The 24,631-nt window shown below is 44.7% G+C and overlaps 1 protein-coding gene across 14 annotated transcripts in view; it reads right to left on the bottom strand.

Moving 5' to 3' along the window:
• The window catches only part of LRRFIP1 (LRR binding FLII interacting protein 1), a 997,950-nt gene that overhangs the window by 344,986 nt on the left and 628,333 nt on the right, over positions 1-24,631 (bottom strand). For all 14 annotated transcript variants that reach the window (XR_003942957.1, XR_003942958.1, XM_030210921.1 and 11 more), the window contains one exon: positions 24,167-24,305. Coding sequence is in view for 12 of the 14 variants with exons in the window: in XM_030210921.1 (XP_030066781.1) it covers positions 24,167-24,305 (139 nt within the window). In the remaining 2 variants the exon portion in view is untranslated. The remainder of the gene's footprint in view (positions 1-24,166; positions 24,306-24,631) is intronic.

Below are 24,631 nucleotides of genomic sequence, written 5' to 3'. Positions count from 1 at the left end.
TGCTGTGGTCACACCTCTCCTTAAGAAGCCTTCACTCGACCCTACTTGTCCCTCTAATTACAGACCCATATCCCTCCTCCCTTTTCTCTCCAAATTACTTGAGCGTGCTGTTCACCACCGCTGCCTTGATTGTCTCTCCTCACATGCTATTCTTGTCCCACTACAATCTGGTTTTCGCCCTCTCCACTCAACCGAAACGGTGCTTACTAAAGTCTCCAATGACCTATTACTGGCTAAATCCAGAGGTCTCTATTCCATCTTCATTCTTCTTGATCTTTCCGCTGCTTTTGACACTGTCGATCACAGCATATTCCTCGATACCCTGTCCTCACTTGGATTCCAGGGCTCTGTCCTTTCCTGGTTCTCTTCCTACCTCTCCCTCCGCAACTTCAGTGTTCACGCTGGTGGATCCTCTTCTACTTCTATCCCTCTGCCTGTCGGCGTACCTCAGGGTTCTGTTCTTGGTCCCCTCCTCTTTTCTATCTACACTTCTTTCCTTGGTTCATTAATCTCATCCCATAGCTTTTCCTACCATCTCTATGCTGATGACTCCCAAATCTACCTTTCTACCCCTGATATCTCACCTTGCATCCAAACCAAAGTTTCAGCGTGCTTGTCTGACATTGCTGTCTGGATGTCTCAACGCCAACTGAAATTAAATATGACCAAAACCGAGCTTCTCATTTTCCCCCCCAAACCCACCTCCCTGCTCCACCCATTTTCTATTTCTGTTGATGGCTCTCTCATTCTCCCTGCCTCCTCAGCTCGAAACCTTGGGGTTATCTCTGCTCATATCCAGCAGACCGCCAAGACCTGTCGTTTCTTTCTTTACAACATCCGTAAAATCCGCCCCTTTCTTTCTGAGCACTCTACCAAAACCCTCATCCACACCCTTGTCACCTCTCGTTTGGACTACTGCAATCTGCTTCTTGCTGGCCTCCCACTTAGTCACCTCTCCCCTCACCACCAAGAACGATTTATTGTAAGCCACATTGAGCCTGCAAAGAGGTGGGATAATGTAGGATACAAATGCAATAAATAAATAAATAATAGGAAGAACTTGGAAAAGGTACATCAAACACGGTAGTACATTCATCTTCAATACCGTGATTCTACCCAACCAAGACAGATCTGTTATATCCCACCTCTCTAAGTCTCTATAGATAGCCTTCAAGAGGGGCGGATAGTTGGCCGAGAACAGCTCTGAGATATTAGGAGTAACAGTGGCCCCCAGGTAAGCTATACATCTTGTTACCCATTTAAAAGAAAAAGATTGCTGGACTTACTCCAAAACCGGAAGGGAGATACCAATCGCAAGAGCCTCTGACTTACTCACATTTAATTTGAAACCTGAAACTACTGAGTATAACAACAAGCCTTTCATCAGGTTAGGTAATGAGATTAACGGTTTTGTCAAAGAAAGAAGCACATCGTCGGCAAAAAGCACCAACTTATATTCCCTATTTCCAACCTGAATACCTGTTATATTAGGGTCCGGCCTAATGTACATCGCGAGAGGTTCCATAACCAATGTGGAGTGGAGGAGTGGCCTAGTGGTTAGGGTGGTGGACTTTGGTCCTGGGGAACTGAGTTCGAGTCCCACTTCAGGCACAGGCAGCTCCTTGTGACTCTGGGCAAGTCACAACCCTCTATTGCCCTATGTAAGCCGCATTGAGACAGCCATGAGTGGGAAAGCGCGGGATACAAATGTAACAAAAAAAATGTGAACAAAAGTGGCGAAAGAGGGCATCCCTGCCTAGTCCCACGGGACAAAGAAAACATCGGAGAGTTACCACCATTAACCCGAACACATGCCCTAGGTGCTGTATACAGAGCCTGAATCCATTTACAAAAACCCGACCCAATTCCAAAACGAGCCAACACTTGAAACATAAAAGGCCAGTGGACTCTATCGAAAGCCTTTTCAGTGCCCAGCCCCAATAAACAAACAGGAAGGTTCTGTTTCTTAGTAGTGTGGAGCAAATTAACCATTTGGCAAATATTATCCATTGCCTGTCTGTATGCAACGAAACCCATCTGGTCTGGATGTATTAAGTCAGGAATAACTTTTGCAAGATGGTTGGCCAGAACCTTTGCCAAAATTTTTATATCAGAATTTAATAAAGAGATGGGACGATAAGAGGCACAATCAGTCGTGTCCTTGCCTGGTTTGGGAATAACCGCTATCCAGGCTTCCATCATAGAAGAAGGAAATTCATCTCCCACTAAGATCTCATTTATAATCTCTGCCAAGATGGGAGCCAATTCCCCCTTAAATACCTTATAAAAATCATTGGGTAGCCCATCCAGACCAGGTGATTTCCCAGTTGGAAGAGCCTTAATCACCTTAGCAACCTCCTCCACTGAGACCCGCCTGTCAGAGAACCTGCTGTAAGTGTAGGGAAAGAGCATGCCGACAGAAATTTATGTGTCGCTTCAGGATTTGGTGTGGTATCCGAAGTATAGAGCGACTGGTAAAACGATTGAAACTTCTCCCGTATCTGCTTTGAATTGATCATCATATTCCCTGCTTTATCACGTATTTTAAGAATGGTCCTGTCAACCCTTGACTGTCTCAATTTAACTGCCAGGGCCCTACTCAGTTTATTACTAAAGACAAAATGTGAGTGCCTCTGCTGATCCTGGAAGAACTTTAACTGGTCAGAATATATCTGGTCCAACTTCAGGCGAAGTGCCTAAATTTCCCTCAACGTTGTTACAGAATGAGAAGATTTATGTCTTTCTGATATGAGATTCAATTGCGTTAAGCACTTATCAACCTCGGCCCTTTGCTGCCTAGCCCTAAAACTAGCTTTTTGAAGGAAATAACCCCTAGATACTGTCTTTTTTTTTTTTTAATCTTTTATTTATCGTTTTAATATGAAATATACAAAGAATAACTCTTTGATAAGATACACCAATCTAAGAAACATATTCTAACTTAATAGATAAATTTTACAAGCAAAAGTATATATTCAGTTGGTTATTATAGTCTACAAATCGAGGGATTCAAGATATAGTAATACCAAAGGAAGTTGGTGCTAGAACACTATTAAATTAAAAGAAAACAAGCAGTTGGTTATCCATAATTATATAGGACTCATTTATCTGGATTTAGGCCTGGTCTCGCTTCATACCAAGGAATGACCTCAATTGGTCTGGCTCAAAAAACACATATTTCTTCTCTTTAAGTATCAAAACACATTTACATGGAAAACGTAATTGGAAGACTGCTCCTATATTTAATGATTCTTGTTTCATAAGCAGGAATTTTTTTCGTCTTTGTTGGGTCCATCGAGCAATGTCTGGAAATATAGAAACCTTGCTTCCTTTAAATTCAGGACACAAGTTTTTAAAATAAAGTCTCAGTAAAGATTCTTTATCTTGCAGAAAAACAAAAGATACTATCAGGGTTGCTCTAGTCTCTGTATTATCCTTCGATTGTTCTAGAAAGTTTGTCAAATCTAGTATTTCAGATGGTATATCCTGTGCAGAATTTTCTTGTAGTGGAGGAGTCTTCACATCCAAGTAGTAAATTTTTTGAATTGGGGGAATTGTTTGTTCAGAATATTTGTATATTTCCTTCAAAAATTTGGCGAACATGTCTTTAGGAGCCACAAATTGAGATCTTGGAAAGTTTAATATTCGCAAGTTCAGATTTCTTGAGTAATTTTCCATATTTTCAATTTTTCTGTGGATTAATATACGATCCCCAGAGATCTGAGCTTGTTGCCGATTCAATTTTTCAACTTGTCTTTCCAGACTAGTCTGCTTTAGTGATATTCCCTCCATTTGAACTTTTAAGGAATTTATCTGAGAGGAGTTATTCAGTGACAACGTAATGAATGAAGTACAGACCTTGTGAAGTGATTCCAGGGCTGCCCAGATAGATTCCAGCGATACCACTTGAGGCTTAATCAGTGGTTCAATCACTAAGGCGCAAGCCTTAGCCTGCGCTGTTGTTTCAGGCGACTTCCCACCGATTGCCCCAACTAGATCTTCTGGTTGGTCTCCCTGCGCCATCACAAACGTCTCCACGGGCGTCTCCGGAGAGCGCCACTCCTTCGAGCTCTCCTTTCCTTCAGGGCTCAGCACAACACCTCCGGGCGTCTGCGGCGGCGTTGGGGTCAAGGTCCCAGCGGACTGAGCGATACGTCGCTCTCCTGAGCAGGGCTCTTCCCTGCCCCGCTAGCGGATACGTCCGCAATTGGAGTTGAAACCAGATATGCTGACATGGACTGCTGCCCAGGTAAGGAAGGAATTTGCTTCGGGAGAGGTGGTCCCCTCGGCTTTCCTTTCCTTTTTGGCATAATTATTATAAGAAACAAAGCTTTTGGGAAATTTTTCTAGGAGCGTCCTCATCGCACGTCCTGCTTGGTCACCATCTTGAATCCAATCCCTAGATACCGTCTTTAGCGCGTCCCAAACAACCCCCAGAGAGGGTCCCAAATCTACACTGAGCTCCAAATAATCTTGTAGAGTCTTTCTATACCCAGCTAAGATTTCCTCCTCCTTTAGCAAAGTGGTATTCAATGACCATCTTCTCTCCTTCTCCTCCCCACAAAGCGAAGGAAGACTAACCCAGACCGGTGCATGATCCGACAGGGTAGCCGTTCCTATATCTGATGTTCATCCTGCATGAGTCAATGCTACATCTACAAAGATATAGTCAATACGGGAATAAGTATTGTGAGAATGGGAGTAAAATGAATAATCCCGAACCCCCGGGTGAGAAACACGCCATACACCTGATATACCAGGATCTCTAGCAAACCTATTCAAAGCTTGGGAAAGCATGACATCTACACCAGAGGGCGAACGCGACCTATCCAGCGCCGGATGCAGTGTGGCATTGAAACCCCCCCCCCCCCCCCCCACACACACAATAAATTTCCCCTGAGGGCAGGAGATAAAGTGTCCCACCAGCTTAGTTAGGAACCCTTTCTGCGCTTCATTAGGGGCATAGATCGAGGCCAATGTTACAGCCAAATCTCCCAAGAGGACATTCAATAGCAAAAAATGCCCCTCCCTGTCTCACTTCACCCTCACCACCTGAAACTGTAGCGAGGAGTGAAGCAAAATGGCCACTTCCCTTTTTTTTTTTTTATTTATCTTTATTAAGTTCCAATTATACATTTACATAAAATAAATGCCAGGAAAAGTAAAACACAAAATCTTACTGTATCTAATAAATCAGGAAAATATACTTTTCAATTTGTCCACATATTGATACAAGATATAAGGAAATACTTTTAAAGGAAAATTTATCCTGTTAATAACAGAAAGAGGATAGAACACACCTTCTAACCAGCGGTTTTCAGCTACCTGCGGGAGCAATCAAAGACCCATCGACATTGCCACTTTCCTTAGCGGTAATAAACTGTAGCAATTTAACAGGGTCAAAGAATACATAATTAACTGAGCTTAAAAAATTAAACATCTACAAGAGAAATTAAACATCTACAAGAGAATTTCAGAGTAAAAGTTCCTCCCAGAGCTAAAGTCTGTGACCTCAACGCTAGGAATTCCTTCCTCCGTCTCTGTGTAGATCTACTCAAGTCTGGATATACTTGTATCCTTGCCCCGAGAAATTGTTGAGAAATGTTTCTGAAGTAGAGCCTCAAAATGTTATTCCTATCAGACTCGAAAGCGAAAGTAACCAGCAAAGTTGTACGTTCAGTTATTACCTCCAACGAGGTTTCCAATAATTCAGTTAAATTTTGAGTTGAAATTGGGGCAGGAGTTGATGTTATACCCGTAATATAATATGCCTTTACAATTGGAGGAAATAAATCAGCTGAAATACCTAATACTTCCAGGAAATGTTTTCGCAAAATTTCTATTGCGGGTAACAAAGGAGCCTTCAGAAAATTCAGGAATCTCAGGTTATTCCGTCTTAACTGATTCTCTAAGTACTCAGTCTTCTTCTGCACCTTATCATTGTCACTCACAAGTGTTCCAAAACAATTCTGAAGTTTTTTAATCTCAAAATTGTTTAACTCACGTTTTTCTTCCTGTACTCTCCTCTCGCATAAAGCTTGATGTTGCTGTTTAGCTTCGATTACTTCAGTCTTAAGAGAATTAACGGATTGTTGCATTGTCGAACTCAGGTTTTGAATTGCATCCCACAGAGTCTCAAGTGTAATTATGGCTGGTCTTAAAGTTCCACCAGGGTTAACCGTGGGGGTACCCAGAATAGGGGAAGCTGAGGAAACAACCCCACTCAGACTTCTTCCAGATGGTAAGTTTTCTGGTGTTGAAAATCCAGCTGGGCCTCCAACAGTCGTTACCGATTCAGACAGCGACTCTCGAGCTAGGATTAATCCTCCCACGGGTCTTGGTGGAGCTGTTTGAAGAGGCGGGCTCAAAGACACCGCCTCAAGGCTAAAGTCTCCCTGCTGTACCAGAGACCCAACCAGGGTCGGGAGGTGTGTTCCATGCGCCTGAGCGCAAAACGCTTCCATCGTCGTCTGTCGCATTGCTGGAACAATACCAGGGCTAGTGGAGGCTTTAGCCCCAGTCTTCCCCTTTCTTTTCCCCATTAATTAGGGGATAAGAAGGACAGCTTTGCGAAACGCGGTGAAAAGTCGAGAGCGTTCAAGCCGCACTTCCTCTCACGAATGCCATCTTGAATCTCCGTAATCGCCACCTCCCTTTTCTTAGACCCATCTAGCGCAGACGCACAAAAAACAAATGGGTATTGAGGATGGGATTAAAAACGTTTCGTGCTCCCTTCTCAAATGTGTTTCCTGGAGAAATACAGCCTGTGGTTGAAAATGTGTTAGCTCTTTAAACAACTCTTGGCATTTTTGAGGGGAGTTCAGGCCCTTCACATTAAAAGACAAAAACTTAAGGTCCCTTTTCATGTCAAACATCTAACAGGCAAGCATACATCCCACACTTCGAATCCTGGGAGCCCCCTATAGCCACTTCCCACTGCACCCCACTCTCTCTCACCCCTCCCACCCACACATCCCCCAAAAATCATCCAACACCAGGCAAGTTTCCCCCCCTTGATATGCATACTCCCCCCCCCCCCAAACCATGCCTGGGTACACTGAAAGAAGCCCATCACCCCAACACCGCCCAATCCTCGCACCAACCCCCCCCCACACCTAACACAATCATACCCCATCCCCACCATGTGCCCTTCCACTCATCCTTCCCCCCGCATACATCCCACATATATCCTCAAATACACATAATTACATCAAAAAAGTAACAGCATCATAAGTGAAACAAGTTTACATTCAAAACTGCATCAATTTTGCTTAAATGCTAGTCCAACTAGATGTTCAGGTAGCTGCCACAACTTCCTCGACTTTCCCCTCCACTCGCTTCCATCGCTGAAGCTTAGCCCTGGCATTCATAGCCGGAACAACAGCAGGTGCATCAGCAGATGTCACGCCCGTGTCCTGCAAAATCTTCCACACTTCCGCAAGTACGGATTCGGTGCCACTTGCCCCCCCCCGCAGTGAAGCAAACCGTAAAAGGGAAGGCCCAGCAAAAGGGGATTTTCTGCTGGGTTAAGACCTCCAATGCAGGTTTCATTGCCCGCCTCTAACTTAAGGTGTACTGTGACAGGTCCTGAAAAACTGTGATCCTGGCTTCATTATATTCCACCGAGGATATCTGATGTGCCCTCTGTAATATTTGTTCCTTAACAGGGTAACAGGCAAAATGCACTATAATATCTTGTGGCTTATTATCAGCTGGTTTGCCAAGCGCCCGGTGAGCCCTCTCTATCTCCATATCCTCTGAACCCAGCAGTTTGCCACAAATCAGTTTTGCAATTGTAGGGACATCTTCCTTGTCTCCCGCCTCTGGAACACCCCTCAAATTGATGTTATTCCTTTTCTCACGGTTCTCTAGATCGTCCAGCTTATATTGTAGTTCCTTATAAGCGGCAGTAATCTTGTTTAGGCGTGAGTCAGTGCTGCTCAAATGATCATCGTGCCCCTCAACACGAGTCTCTAGCTCCTCGACTCGACCTCCCAGCTCACGAAGACATCCATGCGATCTAATATCTTCTGTTTAGACGCTTTGATGTCCTCTTGTCAGCCAAAGTTTTGGCCAGATCTGTGGGGAAGCCCCGAGCTGAAAAGGCAGAGCCGACCTCTGCCGACGACGTCTGAATCAGAGCGTGCAGGAGAAACATGATGGCGCGGGGCCTTAACAATCGACTTGGCGGGCTGCTGCACGCTATCTTTCTTTGCCACCGATATCTCCCTGACTCACACTATAAAAGTTGATCAGCAGACCAACGCAAAGCTCCGGGAAGAAAAAAATCACCCCATTAAGGCAGATAGAAGCAGATGCGGCTAATTAAAGGTGGGGAAAGCAACGGAGCGAAAGAATCAAGTGACCATTAGGCAGCGTGACGTCACTTCTTTCCGGCCAAACCTTTTTTAAACTCCGCTAAGCTAACTGCCTTTACCACATTCTCTGGCAACAAATTCCAGATTTTAATTACACGTTGAGTGAAGAAACTTTTTTTCTGATTCGTTTTAAATTTACTACTTTGTAGCTTCATCACATGCCCCCTAGTCCTAGTATTTTTGGAAAGAGTAAACAAACGATTCACGTCTACCCGTTCCACTTCATTCATTCATTATTTTATAGACTTCTATCAAATCTCCCCTCAGCGGTCTTTTCTCCAAGCTGAAGAGCCCTAGCCACATCAGCCTTTCCTCATAGGGAAGTTGTCCCATCCTCTTTATCATTTTTGTTGCCCTTCTCTGTACCTTTTTTAATTCCACTATATCTTTTTTGAGATGCGGTGACCAGAATTGCACACAATATTCGAGGTGTGGTAGCACCATGGACCAATACAAAGGCATTATATGTCCTCCTTTTTTTTCCATTCCTTTCCTAATAATACCTAACATTCTATTTGCTTTCTTAGCCACAGCAGCACACTGAGAAGAGGGTTTCAACATATCATCAACGATGCCGCCGAGATCCCTTTCTTGGATGGTGACTCCTAACGTGGAACCTTTCATTACGTAGCTAAAATTCGGGTTCCTCTTTCCCACATGCATCACTTTGCACTTGCTCACATTAAACGTCATCTGCCATTTAGACGGCCAGTCTCCCAGTCTTGTAAGGTCCTCTTGTAATTTTTCACAATCCTCTCGCGATTTAACAACTTCGAATAACTTGTGGGTCGTCAGCAAATTTAATTACCTCACTAGTTTACTCCCCATCGCTAGATCATTATTTATTTATTTATTTATTTATTGCACTTATATCCCACATTTTCCCACCTATTTGCCAGACTTAATGTGGCTTACAGAGATCTGTTATAGCGTCGCCATATAGGTTACATAATACAGCTGGGAGGTTACAACTGAGATCAAGGATTGACAAGAAGAATAATATTCAAGTGAAAAAAGAAAAAAAAGACATTCAGAGTAAGGCTGGAGTGGGGGAGAGATAACGTTTGTTATGACTTTGGTTCCAGACAGACCCCTGGGAACCCCCCTATCTACCCTTCTCCATTGAGAATACTGATCATTTAACCCTACTCTCTCTTTTCTATCTTTTAACAGTTTTTAATTCTCAACAGAGACACTTACTCCTATCCCATGGACTCTCCAACTTCCTCTGGAGTCTTCATGAGGTACTCTTGTGAAATGCCTTTTGAAAACCCAGATACACATATCACCGGCTCACCTTTATCCACGTTTGTTCATCTGTTCAAAGAAATGTAATAGATTGGTGAGGCAAGATTTCACTTCACTAAATTCATGTTGGCATTGTCTCAATAATCCATGCTTTTGAATATGATCTGTATTTTGTTCTTTATAATAGTCTCTACCATTTTGCCCAGCACCGATGTCAAGGTTCATCGGTCTATAATTTCCCGATCTCCTCTGGAACCTTTTCAAAAAAATTGGCATTACCACTGGCCACCCTCCAATCTTCCGGTACCATGCTTGATTTTAAAGATAAATTACATATTACTAACTCTTCAATTTGTCAAATTGTCCCATTACATCCACCAGGTTTATAGGAATTTCAAACAGTTTCTCCGACTCGTCAGGTTTCAATACCATTTCTGGCACCGGTATCTCTCCCAAATCTTCCTTGGTGAAGACCGAAGCAAAGAATTAATTTAATCTCTCCACTATGGCTTTGTCTTCCCTGATTGCCCCTTTTTCCCCTTGATCATCTAGTGGTGCAACCGATTCTTTTGCCAGTTTTATTGCTTTTATGTTTCAACAATTTTTATTGATGATTCAAGAAGTTCCACACAGCCTTTAAATCCAGCATTTGACACATTAGATAACAAACCATATTCCGCATGAAATAATAATTCGCTGTTATCATCAATGTTTTTGTGATATTTTCTCTCCGTTCCCCCCACCCAATATCTCTGTACCCACAATACTGGCACACTGATGCCGGTTTATTGCTTTTAATATACCTAAATATTTTTTACTATATGTTTTTGTCTCCAACGCAATCTTTTTTTCAAAGTCCCTCCTTGCCTTCCTTATCAGCGCTTTGCATTTGACTTTTTTTTTTTTTAATTTGTAGCCCGCGCTTTCCCACTCATGGCAGGCTCAATGCGCTTAGGTACTTATTGTACCTGGGGCAATGGAGGGGTTAAGTGATTTGCCCAGAGTCACAAGGAGCTACCTGTGCCTGCAGTGGGAATCAAACCAGTTCCCTAGGACCAAAGTCCACCACTCTAACCACTAGGCCACTCCTCCACTTGACTTGACATTCCTTATGCTGTTTCTTATTATTTTCATTAGGTTCCTTCTTCCATTTTTTGAAGGATTTTCTTTTAGCTCTAATAGCTTCCTTCATCTCACTTTTTAACCATGCCGGCTGCCGCTTGTTTGGTCTTCATCCCTCCTTTTTTAATACATGGAATATATTTGGCCTGGGTTTCCAGGATGGTATTTTTGAACAGCATCCACACCTGATGTAAATTTTTGACCCTCGCAGCTGCTCCTCTTAAGTTTTTTTCACTGTTCTTCTCATTTTATCACAGTCTCCTTTTTGAAAGTTAAACGCTAACGTATTGGATTTCCTGTGTGTACTTACTCCAAAGCCAATATCAAATCTGATCATATTATGATCACTGTTATCAAGCGGCCTCTTCACCATTACCTCCCGCACCAGATCATGTGCTCCACTAAGGACTATGTCTAGAATTTTTCCATCTCTTGTTGGCTCCTATACCAGCTTCTCCATAAAGCAGTCCTTTATTTCGTCAAGGAATTTTACCTCTCCAGCATGCCTTGATGTTATATTTACCCAGTCAATATTGGGGTAATTGAAATCACCCATTATTATTGTGTTGCCCAGTTTGTTAGCCTCCTTAATTTCTGATAACATTTCTACATCCATCTGTTCATCCTGGTCAAGTGGACGGTAGTACATTCCTATCACTATCCTTTTCCCCTTTACACATGGAATTTCAATCAATAGGGATTCCAAGATGTGTTTTGTGTCCTGCAGAATTTTCAATCTATTTGATCCAAGGCCCTCCTTAACATACAATACTACCCCCTCCACCAATTTGATCCACCCCATCACTACGATATAATTTGTACTCCGGTATGACATTGTCCACTGGTTATCCTCCCTAGCATGCCTTGATGTTACATTACCCAGTCAATATCGGGGTAATTGAAATCACCCATTATTATCGTGTTGCCCAGTTTGTTAGCCTCCCTAATTTCTGATAACATTTCTACATCCGTCTGTTCATCCTGGCCAGGCAGACGGTAGTACATTCCTATCATTATCCTTTTCCCCTTACACATGGAATTTCAATCCATAGGGATTCCAAGATGTATTTTGTTTCCTGCAGAATTTTCAATCTATTTGATTCAAGGCCCTCCTAAACATACAATACTACCCCTCCACCAATTTGATCCACCCTATCACTACGATATAATTTGTACCCCGGTATGACGATGTTCCACTGGTTATCCTCCTTCCACCAGGTCTCAGAGATACCTATTATATCTCATTTTTTAATTTACCTGCATATATTCTAACTCGTCCATCTTATTTCTTAGGCTTCTGGCATTCGTATATAGACATTTCAAACTATGTTTGTTGTTCCTATTTACATCATACTCAGTACTTGACAGTATTAATTTGCAGTCTTTTATCTGATTTATATTTTTATTTAAGGACGTCTGATCTACTATGGTCTCTTTTGCAACTTCACTATCAGGATACCCTATCTTCCCTGTTTTGGTGATATCTTTGAAAGATACCTTATTTCGAACCACTGTCGGCCTTCTCCTAGTCTCTAGTTTAAAAGTTGCTCTATTTCCTTTTTAAATGCCGATGCAAATAGCCTGGTCCCACCCTGGTTAAGGTGGAGCCCATCCTTTTGGAACAGGCTCCCCCTTCAACAGAATGTTGCCCAGTTCCTAAGAAATCTAAAACCCTCTTCCCTGCACCATTATCTCATCCATGCATTGAGAATCTGGAGCTCTGCCTGTCTCTTGGGCCCTGAGCGTGGAATGGGTAGCACTTCAGAAAATGCTACCCTAGAGGTTCTGGATTTGAGCTTTCTACCTAAGAGCCTAAATTTGGCTTCCAGAACCTCTCTCCCACATTTTGCTATGTCATTGGTACTCACATGTACCAAGACAGCCGGCTCCTCCCCAGCACTATCTAGAATCCTATCTAGGTGACGTGGGAGGTCCACCACCTTCACACCAGGCAGGCAAGTGACCAGGCGATCCTCATGTCCACCAACCACCCAGCTATCTACATGCCTAATAATCGAATCACCAACTACAACAGCCATCCTAATCCTTTCCACCTAGGCAGTAGCTCCTGGAGACACATCCTTGGTGCGAGAGGAAATTGCATTCCATGGTGTGCTGGTCCTGTCTACAGGATTACTTCCAGCTACACCAGGGTGATGCTGTCCTTTTCGAAGGCTTCCCTCCTCCAAGGCAACAAAGGAGCTGCCAGATTGGAGTTGGGACTTCTCTACAACATTCCTGTAGGCCTCCTCTATGTACCTCTTTGTCTCCCTCAGCTCCTCCAATTCTGCTACTCTAGCTTCAAGAGAATGGACTCATTCTCTGAGAGATAGGAGCTCTTTGCATCAAGCACACACATATGACATCTCACCAAATTGGAGATAATCATAGATGTGACACTCAATGCAAAAGACTGGATAGCACCCCTCTCGGCGCTGGACTACTGTCTGCATCTTAGTATTATACAGTTAATTAAAACTTCTTAAGGTACTAGGGATATCAGATGAATATAACGACCCTGATGACTGGTGTAATTTGTAATTTATTTAGGTTTTGCTTCTTAGAAACTAGTTAAATGTAATTAAAACTCTAATGAAAATTGAAAATTCTCCTCTATTGTTAATTAGGATAATTGACTAAAAATGAAGAGTTGAGCTAGGGGTGGGTGGGAGTTGGGGAGAGTGGGTGGGAATGAGGACTGAACTGGGCCCTTCTGTGCCTTCTAGAGACTATCTGTTAATGCTGTGGCAGAAACTTCAAGTTTTAGAACTATAGGGGAAAGGGTATGGAGACTAGCTAATAAAGTTTGCTTGCCTTTTTTTTATTTTAAAATTCTGTGTTTATCCATATCCCACAATTCCTTTTTCAAACCTTAATCTTTAAGCTGTGGCAGAAACTGAGCGAGAATTTTATTTGTTTTTAATTTTCACCTATTTACACTTATATACAACTTATTCCAGTTAGCAATTCATTCTCTATCAGAACCGTCCAATCAATGTTTGTACTCTATTTTGCATGACATTTCATCACAATTCATTTCAGTTAGAAATTCATTCTCTTTCAGGACCATTCAATCAATGTTTGTCCTTTGTTTTGCATGACATTTCATCACATTATTTCTTATTATTCCTGTATAAAAGCACACATCACGTATTTATTTCACTTTTGTCATCACTAACGGTACAGGCAGCTCCTTATCCAAGGGAGACCATTCCTTGAGAGACACACTTCATTACCAATAATTTTCACACTTCCAAGACTTTTTTGTGACACATACTCATTATTTTGTTCACAGGTCCAAAAAGAAGGGATGATCCCCAGCACAACCATTTTTTATCTTTTAAGACACACATTGTTTGTGTAGCAATATTTGTTGCCACAGCGATTCATTTCATTACATATGTTCCATTACACTGTCACCCTCTAATGGTGACATTTTGTATTGTTTCTCTTATTTTGGTTGTCATTCCCCAACGAGTCCCATGAAATAACGTAAGGCACATCTTTTATTCACCTTCTTTTACAATCATATACATACAGTTTTTATTGTTGAGTTGCACTCTCTTTGCTTTCTATTTCTTTCACGAGCCACGGCAAAACATTTTTCTTTTTCAGTTTTTCTTGCTAAGTGAAACTTTTCTGCAGTCCATTTGCTGTGAATTTCCTACCTCCGTGCCTTTTACCAATTATTGACTGATGCACATGCATTTACTTTTGGTACCTTTTACTTCTTTGTAAACTCCGTTCAGAAGCAGTACACTTTTCAGCACTGTAGCGGCGTTTTACATGCTATTCATCATTTGTTTATTTTACCAACGGTCTTTTTAAAGGTAAGTGCAACAGTTTTTTTTTTACTAGTGCATCCCTTTTCAATATGATGGTGTTATTTTACAGCCATGCATTTTAGAAACAGTTTAGATTTTTCTTTAATTCATTACCAGCACTTTAGTACAGCATCTTTCATAGAGGCGTGTTTGTTAATTTGAGATAGATATAGTTTAGTTTTTCAGTTCTTTTAGTTGCGGTTTGTAGGATAAGTGGGTTATTCATTGTGTGTTTTTGTTTTTCAGGACATTACTACTTGCCATTCAAGCAGTGCTTTATGACAGGGCGTCCTTCCCCTGACGAAGCCCCACTGGCGAAACGGGTCTGTTGGGGAGGCCCAAGTTTGATGCTGCTACAAGATAAGTAGTGTTTTTGCAATTTATGTCCTGAATGGTTGGATGTAGCGTTTTTTGCATTAAAAAATTATCTATAAGAAATGTACACTGTTTAACACCAAGGGAGGAGGTTGGTTTAAGGACCAATGATTGAAAAACGGTGACTGTTCATGAGCAATCCCATTAATTTGGCTGATTGTCACCTGTCTGAGGTCTTTTTCTCCCCCCTTCCATTATTTTTTCGCTATCTTGCAATCTGTTTGATCAGACCCGGTGATTTTGCTGCTGTATTTACATTTGTATCCCACATTTCCCACCTATTTGCAGGCTCAATGTGGCTTACATAGTACTGTAAAGGCGTTCACCAATGCTGGTATGAACAAATACAGTAATGTTGTGGTAGAATAAGGTTCGTGTGTACAGACACATTAGGGAATCATAGAGAGGAAGACTTATTATATGTCCATTACGAGCTTTGGTTTTGTTGTGTTGCAGGGTACAGGCATTTAAGTTGGGTCGGTAGGGTATGCCTTTTTGAACAGGTTACTTTTTAATGATTTTCTGATGTTTAGGTGATCATAAGTTGTTTTCACGGCTTTTGGTAATGTGTTCCATAGTTGTGTGCTTATGTAGGAAAAGCTGGATGCATAGGCTGATTTGTATTTGAATCCTTTGCAGCTTGGGTAGTGGAGATTTAGGTATGTTCGTGTTGATCCTGTTGTGTTTCTGGTTGGTAGGTCTATGAGGTCTGCCATGTATCCTGGGGCTTCGCCGTAGATAATTTTATGAACCAGGGTGCAGATTTTGAAAGCAATACGTTCTTTGATTGGGAGCCAGTGCAGTTTTTCTCGGAGGTGTTTGGCGCTTTCGAATCGCGTTTTTCCAATATAAGCCTGGCTGCCGTGTTTGAGTGGTCTGAAGTTCTTTATAACCATACAGTTTAAGCTAGACGACATAACATAGAGTACTTAAAATCGCAGTAAAACTTATCTAAGTGCTCAATGTTATGTCGTCTAGCTTAAACTGTACGGCTGGAATTACTTTATAGTGTTATTTAAGTTTTTTTATGTTAATTGCCGTTTATAGGCAGCCGTACATTTCAAATGATTTTTAAAGCAAATTCTCATAACATGACTTCCAATTAGATGTTTTAAGTGCATTTTACAGTGTAATAGATTGCCACATTGGCAATAAGAGTTCTTCTACTTGTTATTTATTCCATTCATTTACACTTCATCACTACATCCATTTACCACACTTCATCTCATCATTATACATATCAATGATTATAGTTTTGTTATGCTGGATTGCATTGTTATTCCAATTTTACCAAAATGACACAAAATGCTAGCTTAATGTCGGTATAGGGAAAAGACCTCAGAAATTTGTGGCCATCAACTGCAAAACTGGGATGAACAGTCTGAATCTGGTTGTGCAGATCATTTAATTTTTTTTTATTTTTCTTATTGCATTTATGTGAAAATGGCTTTTTTTTTAAAAACACTTTCCACCGCAGTGCTGCAAACGTTATTTGTACATTCAACTTAACTGGCTGAGCTTGGCTTGGGACGGTTGTACTCAGCCAAGCTCAGCCAGTTAAGTTGAATGTACAAATAACGTTTGCAGCACTGCGGTGGAAAGTGCTTGTTTTAAAAAAATATATTTTTTTCACATAAATGCAATAGGGGTTTTGTGACCGATGATTAAAGAGAAGAACTGTGACCAGTAAGAATCAGACTGTTCATCCCAGTTTTTGTGTCATTTTGGTGATTACTAGGCAAGCTTCCCCCTTGCTTTTGTAACTTAGGTATTCCAATTTTACCCCATAATTTATATTCAGTCATCATACCCACTACCACATCATTACAGATATAAAGGATTTCGTTTTCCCAATGATGGATGGTATATTCACACACTTCTCAACATCACATTGGCATTCTTAATTTTCATTTGCTTTACCACATCCACATTTTTACACCACACTCACATTCCACACCACTTCACACAAATATAATAAGGAAAGTTAGATCTCATACTTTCTTTTTTCAGACCAGTTCATGTTTATTTTACAAGGCATTGCCAAGGACAAGGTAAAATTATGTATCATACCTGATAATTTTCTTTCCATTAATCATAGCTGATCAATCCATAGACTGGTGGGTTGTGTCCATCTACCAGCAGGTGGAGATAGAGAGCAAACTTTTGCCTCCCTATATGTGGTCATGTGCTGCCGGAAACTCCTCAGTATGTCGATATCAAAGCTCCATCCGCAGGACTCAGCACTTAGAGAATTACACCCACGAAGGGACACTCTGCCCAGCTCACCACCGCCAAAACGGGGGAGGGGAATTAACCCAGCTCATCCCCACACAAGTGGGGGAGGGGAATTAGCCCAGCTCATCCCCACACAAGTGGGGGAGGGGAATCCGTCCAGCTCATCCCCGCGGAGCGGGGGAGGGACACCACACCCGCCGATGCGGGGGGATCTGGCTTATCCTGCAACCGCAACCGCGGGAGGAGCTGACTGACCCTAACACCGCCGAAGCGGGAGGGGTACAAAGCTGCCCTACAACTGCCCGAAGCGGGAGGGAGCGCCAGCAGAATTTTTGTCTCAATCCAGCCCCGTAAAACGGAGGGGAGAGGAATGCAGCAGCTCACTGTAACACAAACTCGTCTCAACTTTTGAAGAATCCAAGTGAAAAAACTTGAACACGAAGTCCTCCTGAAGTAACTGAAGACTAAACTTGAACCTGAAATGCAACCAGAATAAAAACAGTACAGATATCTGGGAGGGGCTATGGATTGATCAGCTATGATTAATGGAAAGAAAATTATCAGGTATGATACATAATTTACCTTCCATATCATCATGCTGATCAATCCATAGACTGGTGGGATGTACTGAAGCAGTACTCACCCAGGGCGGGACATTGAAATCCCTGACCTCAACACTGAAGCTCCAAACTGGGCCTCCGCCCGAGCAGCCACAGTCAAGCGGTAATGCTTGGAGAATGTATGGGCCGATGCCCAAGTTGCCGCCTTGCATATCTCTTCCAAGGAGACGGACCCGGCCTCTGCCATCGAGGCCGCCTGAGCTCTAGTGGAGTGAGCCTTCAGTTGGATAGGCGGAACCTTCCCCGCGGCCACATAAGCCGCTGCAATGTCTTCCTTGACCCCTCTTGCCACTGTAGGCTTAGCAGCCTGCAGACCCTTACGAGGACCTGCAAACAGGACAAACAGATGATCCGATTTCCGGAAATCATTGGTCACTTCCAAGTATCTGATCTCACATCCAGATATTTAAGAGCAGAGTACTCCTCTGGGTAGTCCTCCCTACGAAAGGAAGGGAGACAGAGCTGCCGATTCACATGGAAGCGAGAAACAATCTTGGGCAGGAAGGAAGGCACTGTGCGAATAGACACTCCTGCCTCAGTGAACTGCAGAAAGGGCTCTCGACCTGAGAGTGCCTGGAGCTCGGAAACTCTTCTGGCTGAAGTGATAGCCACCAAAAAGACTGCTTTCAACGTCAGGTCTTTCAGAGATGCCCTCAACAAGGGTTCAAAAGGCGGCTTCTGTAATGCTCTTAGCACCAGGTTGAAATTGCACGCAGGCACCACTGAGTGCAGAGGAGGGCGCAGGTGCTTAACTCCCTTGAGAAAACGCACCATATCTGGCTGCGAAGCCAGGGAAGCACCCTTCAGGCGGCCCCTGAAGCAAGCCAGGGCTGCTACCTGGACTTTAAGGGAACTGAGCGACAGGCCTTTCTCCAGACCTTCTTGCAGGAATGCCAACACTGAAGAAATTGGAGCAGTGAATGGAGAAAATGAGCCTGCTTCACCACGCTGCAAAGGTACGCCAAACCCTGGCGTAAGCAGTAAAAGTAGAGCGCTTCCTCGCTCTCAGCATAGTGGCGATGACCTTGTCTGAGAAGCCCTTCTTCCTCAGACGCTGTCGCTCAATAGCCAGGCCGTAAGACCAAAGGGGGAGGGATCCTCCATCACCACGGGACCCTTATGCAACAGGCCCTGCTCCACTGGCAGCCGCAGAGGATGGTCCACTGAGAGCCTGATCAAGTCCGCATACCAGGGACGTCTGGGCCAGTCTGGACCCACCAGGATTATCCGGCCTGGATGCTTTGCCACCTGGTCTAGCACCCTGCCCAACCTGGGCCAGGGCAGGAACACATAGAGAAGCTCTTGTGCCGGCCCCTGTTGAAGAAGAGCATCTACTCCCAGGGAGCGAGGGTCCCGTCCTCTGCTGAAAAAGCGCGGCACTTGGCAATTGGCCGATGACGCCATCAGGTCTAGGCTCGGCTGGCCCCAGCGCTTCGTGATGCCCAAGAACGCCTGAGCAAATAGCTGCCACTCTCCGGGCTCCAAGGTATGGCGACTGAGAAAGTCCGCCTTGACATTCATGACTCCGGCAAAGAGAGCCGCTGACAGCTATGCCAGGTTCACTTCCGCCCTCTGGCATAGATTCATGGCCTCCTTGGCTAGAGGGGCGCTCTTGGTACCTCCCTGGCGGTTGACATAGGCCACAGCCGTGGCATTGTCCGACAGGACCCGTACTGGCTTCAACGCCAGTACCGGGATGAACTCCAACAGCACCAACCGAATGGCTCTGAGTTCCAGGAGGTTGATAGACCACTTTGCCTCTGCAGGAGACCAGAGCCCCTGCGCTGTCCTTCCCAAGCAATGGGCTCCCCAGCCCATCAAAGAGGCGTCTGTCGTGACGACAATCCACTCCGGGGTCACCAGAGGCATTCCCGCAGACAACTTGTCTGTCTGCGTCCACCAGCTCAGCGCCTTGCGCACTGCTGGGTCCAAGGGAAGGCGCACAGCATAATCCTCCGACATCGGAGTCCAGCGCAGCAGCAGAGATTGTTGTAGTGGTCTCATATGAGCCCTGGCCCAGGGCACTACATCCATCGTGGCCGTCATAGAGCCCAACAGCTGCACATAGTCCCAAGCCCGAATAGGAGAGGCTACTAGGAACTAGTCCACCTGAGCCTGAAGCTTGACAATCCGATTGTCTGGCAGGAACACTCTGCCCACTTGGGTGTCTCGGGCGCAGCTGGCTTTTCTTCCAGTTGATGATCCACCTCAGGGAGCTCAAAAGAGCAACCACCCGGTTCACAGCTTTGCCGCACTCTGCATAAGAGGGGGCTTGGATCCACCAGTCGTCCAGATAAGGATGGACTTGAACTCCTTCCTTCCTCAGGAAGGCCGCGAGGACCACCATTACTTTGGAGAAGGTCCGCGGAGCAGTAGCCAACCCGAACGGGAGGGCTCTGAACTGGAAGTGTCGGCCCAGTACTGCAAAACGCAGAAAGCGTTGATGAGGAGGCCAGATGGGAATATGCAAATACGCTTCCTTGATGTCCAAGGATGCCAGGAACTCTCCTGCCTTCACTGCCGCTATAACAGAGCGGAGGGTCTCCATGCGAAAATGCCCAACTTTCAAGGCCCAATGGACCCCTTGAGGTCGAGGATAGGCCGTACAGAACCTCCTTTCTTTGGAATCACAAAGAAAATGGAGTAACGTCCCTTGCCAAGCTGATTTTCTGGCACCGGAACGACCGCCCCCAGGCGGATCAGATTGTCCAAGGTCTGCTGCACTGCCACAGCTTTGACCGGAGACTTGCAGGGAGAGAGTACAAACCCGTCTTTTAAGGGTCGGCAGAACTCTAGCTTGTAGCCGTCTCTGATGACTTCCAGCACCCAAGCGTCTGAAGTTATTGTGGTCCACTCGCCCATAAACAAGGACAGCCGTCCTCCAATCTGCACTGGGGCGTGGACCAAGGCCCCGTCATTGGGTACGAGACCCTGGGGGAGGACCGGAGGGAGCACCTCCGGGACGGCGGTCTCTGCGAAAGGAATGCTGCTTGGGGGAGAAGTTCCTCTTGAAGGAAGAGGGGGCAGAGGAGCCCGACCTGCCCGGGCGGTACCGACGGACTTCCTGAAACCGTCCTCTGGAGGTACCAGGGCGCGTACTAGCCCGAGCCCTGACCTCTGGTAACTTCTTGCCCTTAGATGTGCCGAGATCGGTCACGATCTTGTCCAGCTCGACCCCAAAGAGCAGCTTGCCTTTAAAAGGCAATCTAGCCAGGCGGGATTTAGAGGCGTGGTCAGCAGACCAATGCTTCAGCCAAAGCCACCGCCGCGCAGAGATTGTCTGAGCCATGCCTTTAGCTGAGGCTCTCAAGACATCATACAGCAAGTCTGCCAAATAGGCTAAGCCCGATTCCAGGGCCGGCCAATCAGCCCTCAAGGAATGATCCGAGGGGGAAGCCCGCTGCACCATAGTCAGGCACGCCCTGGCCACATAGGAGCCGCAAACTGAGGCCTGCAAACTTAAAGCAGCCGCCTCAAAGGACGACCTTAAGGCCGCCTCCAATCTTCTGTCTTGGGCGTCCTTTAGGGCCGTGCCACCTTCCACTGGCAACGCCGTTTTCTTAGTCACCGCAGTGATTAAAGAATCCACGGTAGGCCACAGGAAGGCCTCACGTTCACTTTCAGGCAAAGGATAGAGGCGGGACATAGCCCTAGCCACTTTAAGGCTCGCTTCCGGGACATCCCATTGAGCCGAAATTAAGGTGTGCATGGCATCATGCACGTGGAAGGTTCTAGGCGGGCGTTTCGTCCCCAGCATAATGGCAGAGCCAACAGGGGCTGAGGGAGAGACGTCCTCCGGAGAGGAAATCTTCAAAATGCCCATGGCCTGCACTAACAGGTTGGGCAAATCCTCTGAGCTAAAGAGCCGCGCTGCAGAGGGGTCATCCACTCCATCCGAGCGGGGATCCGTCTCCTCCAAGGAATCCGCAAAGGACCGTTGGGAGAACTCAGATACGCTGCCCTCATCTACATCGGAGGAGACAAAGTCCTCCAAGGCCTGGGAATCAACCCGAGGGCGTTTACCTCTGGGAACCTCAACCTCTTTATCAGACGAGGGAGCAGGGGCAGCGTTTTGCATAAGGAAGGCCTGATGCAGCAGCAAAACAAACTCGGGGGAGAAACCCCCCAGACTGTGCACTTCCGCAGCCTGGGCAACAGCCCTAGACGCACCCTCAACCGGCGCTCGCAAGAGCGGGGGAGAGACATGCTGCGCATCCAAAATGGCGTCCGGCGCGACACTCCGCGAAGGAGCCACGCGGGAAGAGCGGCGCTTAACTTTAGCCGCTTTGGTGCCGTCGCCCAAATTAAGGGCGTTCATGGCATTAATGTCTCCAACCTCAAGGGCGGCCCAAGAAGAAGCCGTCCGAGCCGCGTGGCCGGCCAAGATGGCGGAGGCGAGGAGCGGGGGATGGGTGTTTATGGCGGGAAAAACCGCCACGCCGGATGAAGGACCGGGACATTCATCGGTCACGAAACTGTCACCCAACAAGGGCGAAACAGGCTTTAAGACCCCCGCATCCCCTCTAGAAGCGCTCAAGCGATCCGGGGAGCGACTCTTTACGCCCTCGCCCTCTGACGCCATATGCCACGTGGAGATAAATCGGGGAATCCCCTGCCCGCCTATAAAAGGTAAAATTACCTGCTTTCCGCTCCGAGCTGTAACGACCTGGTGTCCCAGTGAGTAGCTGCAATGAACGTTTAAATAAACGTCGAAATAAACGCCTTTAAGGACGTTCAAAATTTTTTTTTTTTTTTAACGGAGCCAGCGGGAGGGGGGAGAAAAGGAGGGACCTGGTACCACCAGGTTTGCACTTGCTCAAAAGAGCCCTCAACCCCAGGCACTCAACAAAACCTAAAAATTAGGCTTGGAGGCCTAGCCAGAGCTGCTGCTGTGTGTGACCACCACCTGCTGAGATAGAGACATACTGGGGAGTTTCCGGCAGCACATGACCACATATAGGGAGGCAAAAGTTTGCTCTCTATCTCCACCTGCTGGTAGATGGACACAACCCACCAGTCTATGGATTGATCAGCATGATGATATTGAAATATGATTGTCAAGTATACATATCAAGATTTGTTCTATCTATCATCCATTCTAAGTTATTTCAAAAAACATGCAATGATTCTTAACCTTGTCCTTCAGTAATCAATCTCTATTTGTATTTCATTTATCATATTTCCAATTTGACTGTATTTCCATATTTTTAATACATTCTTTATATGTTCTTTTTATCTTCATGTTTGATTTTAAGATTGTTTACATATTTGTTTTATTATATATTAGTAATCAATCTCAATCTGTATTTTATTTATCATGTTTCTAATTTGATTATTTGTTAATATATTTTTATATACTTGCTTTACCATTATGTATAATGTACTGTTTCTGAAGACCTTGATCCAGTTCCCATGTAACACCAGATTCACTAAGAGATTTTTTTTTAAGAGATTTTTTTTCAATTACATTTTTATAAGGGTGATTACATTTAATAAATCATGATTAGCAGTAGAGCACTAAAACCAAGGAGCTAGTAGACCATTATGATTCATAAACAGAAATATTGAGCTTGATATACAAAAAGGTTTAACTAGGCTGCAGAGGCTCCTGCCTGCTTAAACCCCATTGAGCTGGTGATTCCAGTATATTTATAGCGGCCCATAAATGAATAGTGCCACTGAATATCCCCTCTGACCACCAAAGCATTAACCGGTTACTGCAGGGGCAGTTTGGGCGGTTATCAGTGATATTCAGGCTGTCCTAACTTTATCCACAGAGTTAACTGTGTATCAGTCTGCATATCAGCTGGTACGTGGGTAGCTTCCAGGTTGCCGCACAAAAACAAATATTCAGTGCAAGAGGCCAGACATGCCCTGGCACTGAATATCTGGGGTTAACTCAGCCCATGGCTGTGAGCAGCTTACAAGCTGCTTACCATCAAATGCTGAATGTCAACCCCACTAAAATATGCTAACATACTGGATTCTTGTTTGAACATCTATTCTCTATAAGTATATTGTATAGTATTCTGCTTCAGGTTGCAATGATGCACTAGACATATGCTTCATAGTAGACTCTTTAGACTCTCTTTTTAAAATGTTAAACTAAAGCACTCAGTGCACATCTGAGAGCTGCTTTACTATTTTGTTCTGGGTGTTTGGAATAAAATTAATGTATTCAAATCTCCTGGATGAAGAATGACCCTTAATTAGAAAAATGCACAAGAAATGATCCAATAAACCCATGCAGCATGCACAGCTAATTGCTGAAGTACCAAGAACTTGTCAAATTTCATGGAATCAAAGTATGATGAAAGAATGATTGGGCATATCAGGGACATAGTAATAATATTCAATCACTCACCTGGGTGCACAGCCTCAGCTGATTTTAGGACTGGAGATATTTCCAAATTAACCTTGGTGGAAGGTTCTAAATGTCTGTCATTCTTATTTGAAGTTTCTCCATTGATAGCTATCTCAGAGTTCAGAATTATCCCATGCTCCTGCAGGTAAGACAACAGGATTTTATGATGTATTAGGAGTTTAGCTCACAATCCTATATAATAATTCTCACCTCCAACGTTCTGTGCTTGGGACCGTGGCTCCTTGCTGGAGGTGGTCTGTGAGGCAGACACGCACTGACGTCACTGACGTCAAAACAGTGATTGCAAGGCAAGGGGAGGAGTAGGGAAAACACGCGCAGCGTGTTTCCCTACTCCTCCTACTGCCTCGGAATCAGCTGTCACCCCCCCCCCGCTCTATGGCCCCCTCGAAACCCACCCCCTCCCGCGAACCTGTCGATCCCCCCCCCCCCGCCGGAACGCCGAAA

The sequence above is a fragment of the Microcaecilia unicolor genome, chromosome 7, assembly GCF_901765095.1.
Source record: "Microcaecilia unicolor chromosome 7, aMicUni1.1, whole genome shotgun sequence".
In the NCBI taxonomy this organism is placed as follows: Eukaryota; Metazoa; Chordata; class Amphibia; order Gymnophiona; family Siphonopidae; genus Microcaecilia; species Microcaecilia unicolor.
The sequence above is the reverse complement of the archived record's forward strand: the minus strand, read 5'-3'. Positions and strand labels throughout refer to the sequence as shown.